The sequence below is a fragment of the Sinocyclocheilus rhinocerous genome, unplaced genomic scaffold (genome assembly GCF_001515625.1).
Source record: "Sinocyclocheilus rhinocerous isolate Xijiao unplaced genomic scaffold, SAMN03320098_v1.1 scaffold38, whole genome shotgun sequence".
Lineage (NCBI taxonomy): Eukaryota > Metazoa > Chordata > Actinopteri > Cypriniformes > Cyprinidae > Sinocyclocheilus > Sinocyclocheilus rhinocerous.
This window is the reverse complement of record NW_015666482.1, coordinates 383,173-387,702: the sequence shown is the minus strand read 5'-3', so window position 1 is coordinate 387,702 and position 4,530 is coordinate 383,173. Positions and strand designations below refer to the sequence as shown.

Here is a 4,530-nt window from a genome sequence, read left to right as displayed (position 1 = left end):
TGTCTATAAGCCACTCTTGCTGTGTGCTTAGGTTCATTGTCCTGTTGGAAGGTGAACCTTCTGCCCAGTCTGAGGTTCTGAATGCTCTGGACTAGGTTTTCATTAAGGCTATCTGTATATTTTGCTGCACTGAGCGTTCCTTCTACTCTGACCAGTCCCTCAGTCCCTGCCGCTGAAAAACAGCCCACAGCATGAGGCTGCTAGCAGCACACTTTTGGGATGGTACTCTGCAGGTGATGAGCAGAGCTGGTTTCCTTCAAACATGATGCTTGGAATTGAGGTTCATCAGACCAGAGAATATTGTTTCTCACAGTCTGAGGGTCATTTAGGTGCTTTTTTTTTTGTGCAAATTCCAAGTGAGTTTTCATGTGTCGTCTTCACGGAGGACAGGATTGAGTTTGGCCACACCGCCATAAAGTCCAGATCGGTGGAGTGTTGCAGTGATGTTTGTCCTTCTGTAGGTTCTCCCATTCTCCACATATGATCATGGAGCTCAACTAGAATGATCATAAGTTTCTTGGTCACCACACCAAAGCTCTTCTCCATCAATTGCTCAGTTTGGCCAGGCGGCCAGCTCTAGGAAGAGTCCTGGTTGTTTCAAACTTCTTCCATTAAGGGTAACAGAGACTACATGCTTCTGTGAACCTTCAATGCTACAGAAATTTTTCTGTACTCTTCCCCAGATCTGTGCCTCCACTGCACTGCCTCGATACACTCCTGTTTCGGAGGTCTACAGACAATTCCTTGAACTTCATGGCTTGGTTTGTGGTCCTTATATAGACAGGTATGTGCCTTTCCAAATCATGTCCAATCAACTGAATTTACCACAGGTGGACTCCAATCAAGTTGTAGAAACATTTCAAGGATGATAAGTGGAAACAGGATGCACCTGAACTCAATTTTGAGTGTCATGGCAAAGGCTGTGAATACTTATGTACATGTGATTTTTTTTCCCCCGTTCTTTATTTTTAATACATTTGCAAAGATTTCAAACAAACTTCTTCCACGTTGTCATTATGGGGTATTGTTTGTAGAATTTTGAGGAAAATAATGAATTTAATCCATTTTGGAATAAGGCTGTAACATAAAATGTGGAACAAGTGAAGCGCTGTGAATACTTTCCGGATGCACTGTAAATGTTCTTTGCTCGTTTTCGGTTTGAATTACAGAGGAAATGTAACCGTTTGATTAAGTGCTCGTCGTCAAACATTTCAAGAACATTCTTCCTCTCCTGAAAGATTTGCGTACGTCTCCTCAGGGCCATCACAAGCCCCTACTGGCAACTCCTAACCACTTGAGAGACCTCTCGAGCTGTCTTAAATAACTGGGAGAGTAAGAGTGATTCTTAGCTTTAAGAAATGTGATAACTTGCTTTTTTACTTAAGTTTGAAAGTAAGAGTAAATTTCATGAATTCTCAGCACTTAAGACTAAAATGGCACTTTAAGAAGCGTGATAAATACGGGCCCAGTTCTTTACCTTTCTGTAGATCTCAGCACCAACCGTAAATAAACACACTTAAAGCAGTAAAGTTGCTGCATTCTCAGGCCATCCAAGATGTAGATGAGTTTGTTTCTTCATCAGATTTGGAGAAATGTAGCATTACATCACTTGCTCAGCAATGGATGCTCTGCAGTGAATGGGTGCCGTCAGAATGAGAGTCCAAACAGCTGATAAAAACATCACAATAATCCACACCACTCCAGTCCATCAGTTAATGTCTTGTGAAGCCAAAAGCTGCATATTTGTAAGAAACAAATCCATTATTAAGTTGTTTTAACTTTTAAGTAGCCTATTCTGGCCAAAATACAAGTCTTCGTCTATAATTTAAAAAGTCCATTCCCTGTCGTCCTCTCACATCAAAGCCCACTAGCATATTTGTTTAGATCAGTTTTGGACCGTTTTATCTTGTAAACAGTGCTTGGTATATATTTCTCATCTGATTCAGACTAGATGGCTTTTTCATTTGAGAAACTAATTTTGGCCTTGTATATTAGCCAGAAGCAACCGTTTAAAGTTAAAAACGTCTTAATGATGGATTTGTTTCTTTCAAAAACAAGCTTTTCATTTCCACAAGATGTTAATTGCTAGACTGTAGTCGTGTAGATTATTGTGATGGTTTTTATCAGCTGTTTGGACTCTCATTCTGACGGCACCCATTCACTGCAGAGGATCCATTGGTGAGCAAGTGATGTAATGCTACATTTCTCCAAATCTGTTCTGATGAAGAAACAAACTCGTCTACATCTTGGATGGCCTGAAGGTGAGTAAATTTTTAGCAAATTTTAATTTTGAAGTGAACTATTCCTTTAAATCAGCTAGTCAACGTCTTCAGGATTACTTGAAACTTCTAGACAACAGTGGTGGATCAGATTAGAGTTAAACTCTATAGGAAGTTGGGCTTCCAGGAGAAGAATTATCATAAACCGACTGATGTTTCTCTTGAGCTGGCATGCGGCAAGTGTTTTTATCATGTGAATGCAGTGTTGGATGTTTTTGGTGATACTAACACGTATGTTTGTGTTGCAAACAGGAAGCCAGAGAGGAGATCATTCCGTGCATATGCTGCTGTCCTGTACATCGATCCCAGAATGAGGATCTTCATACAGGGTCACAAAGTCAGAACCAAGAGATTGTCCTGTTGCTTATATAACCCTAGGTAAACACGAAAAATACCAGTTTCACACATACACAGTCTCAGGGTTTTTTTTAACACAAAAATGACCTCTTAAAGTTGTGAAAAAATGCTAGTTTATAAGTTTTTTACTAGTAGTTCTTGTGATCTAAATCAAGTGTGAAAACTCCCGCAGAGGCGGTGGCAAAAATTTCGGACTCAATATATGTTACGCATTCTTTTCTTTTAACTTCTAGGATGTACAAATACACATCAACGCGCTTTAAAACCCGTGCGGAGCAGGAGGTCAAAAAGGCAGATCACCTCTCGAAACTTGGTGAGTTTAACCTCAGTACACATGAACATCTCAAAGTTGACTAGAATTGGGCGTTAAGGGAAGTTGACTTCAGGCTTTGTGGCTTCTAATGACATTTCCTCTAACTGACCATTTCTGCTTTTAACCTCTTCAAATACTGAACCACAAGTTTTGACAGGATATAGCGGCTCGCTTTCACGCGCAATTGGCATATTTATAAATGCATATTTTTGCTCTTCACTTGATAAAGATTGGAACAAAGGAAGAAAAGTAAATGTTTTTGACTGGATTCTTAGTGAATTAGACTTTGTGCTGTAAAATCAAATCACTTATGTCCCTTCTTTCTTTCTTTTTTTCTCTTGTGCATATGTTTGACTTCCTCTCTAGCTGAGGAGAAGGCACGAGAGGCCGAGAGTAAAGCTCGTGCCCTGGAGATAAAGCTTGGTGATGATTTATCCAAAGAAGCCAGAGTAAGACCTCACAACCACCCCAACACACACACATCTCCGTCAAAGGTCAAGGATCTCAACTTTTCTGTGAAACAAAAGCAAATGATTACAAGAATGTCCAATGAATAAGGATTGACTTGGGCCATCAAATTGTTTCCCAAAAGCATCGTTAGCCAACTATGGTCACAGATTCCATCATTACCAGTAGTTCAAGGATTTGGTGTTTTCCTGAATCCATAGTTCAAATGAACATTCGCAAACAGCGTTGCAGTTGTGTGGTTGTAACTACAGCTAGAAGCTTAGTTTATGTTAGTATGACATAAGGACTTACAGATGTGGTCAGAATTGTTGGTAACCCTTGGTGAATATATGTACCCTGTGAAAATAAATTGCCCTGCCCTCAATATGAATTTTTTTTTTTTTCTCTCTAATACACGTTAGCCACAATTACCGGTACTGAGACAGCCATGGCAGAAGCTTCATTTTGTGCTCAGTGGCCCATTTCTGTGTTGGTTTTGAGGTTTGTTTTTGAATTATTGTCCTGTTGGAAGATCCAAACATGGCCCATTATAAGATTCAGTCCAGTTTAGATTTTTTATCTGTTGGTATTTAATTGAATCCATGATGCCATGTATCTGAACAAGATGTCCAGGACCTCTGGCAGAAAAATAGGCCCACAACATTAATAATACAGCAGTATATTTCATTGTACACATGGGGTACTTTTTTATCCCTGTGTGAACCAAACCCATCTTGAGTGTTTGCTGTTAAAAAGCTCATTTTTTTGTTTCATCTGACCATAGAATCCAGTGCTAGTTCCAGTCTTGTCTGACAACTGAATATGCTGAAGTTTGTTTTTGGTTTTCTTGATTTTTTTTTCTTCTTGAAATCCTCACAAACAACATGTAGGTGCTGTTTCCTGTTTCGGAAATTGGAGATTGGAAATTCTTGATTATTGCCCTGACGGTGGAAATGGGAATTTTCACTGCTCTAGCTCTTTTCTTACAGCCACTTTCTAATTTGTGAAGCTCAATTATCTTTTGCTGCACATCAGAAATATATTCTTTGGTTTTTCTCATTGTGGTGGATGATTTAGGGAATTTGGCCTTTGTTTTCCCTCGTATTGATATTCCTGTGAAACAGGAAGCCATGG

General features: G+C 39.5%; 1 protein-coding gene across 1 annotated transcript in view; it reads left to right on the top strand.

Moving 5' to 3' along the window:
• The window catches only part of LOC107732292 (MORC family CW-type zinc finger protein 2A-like), a 20,509-nt gene that overhangs the window by 3,277 nt on the left and 12,702 nt on the right, over window positions 1-4,530 (top strand). Inside the window, exons 8-10 of the mRNA XM_016543569.1 lie at window positions 2,532-2,657; window positions 2,870-2,949; window positions 3,316-3,398. Coding sequence (XP_016399055.1) covers window positions 2,532-2,657; window positions 2,870-2,949; window positions 3,316-3,398 — 289 coding nt within the window. The remainder of the gene's footprint in view (window positions 1-2,531; window positions 2,658-2,869; window positions 2,950-3,315; window positions 3,399-4,530) is intronic.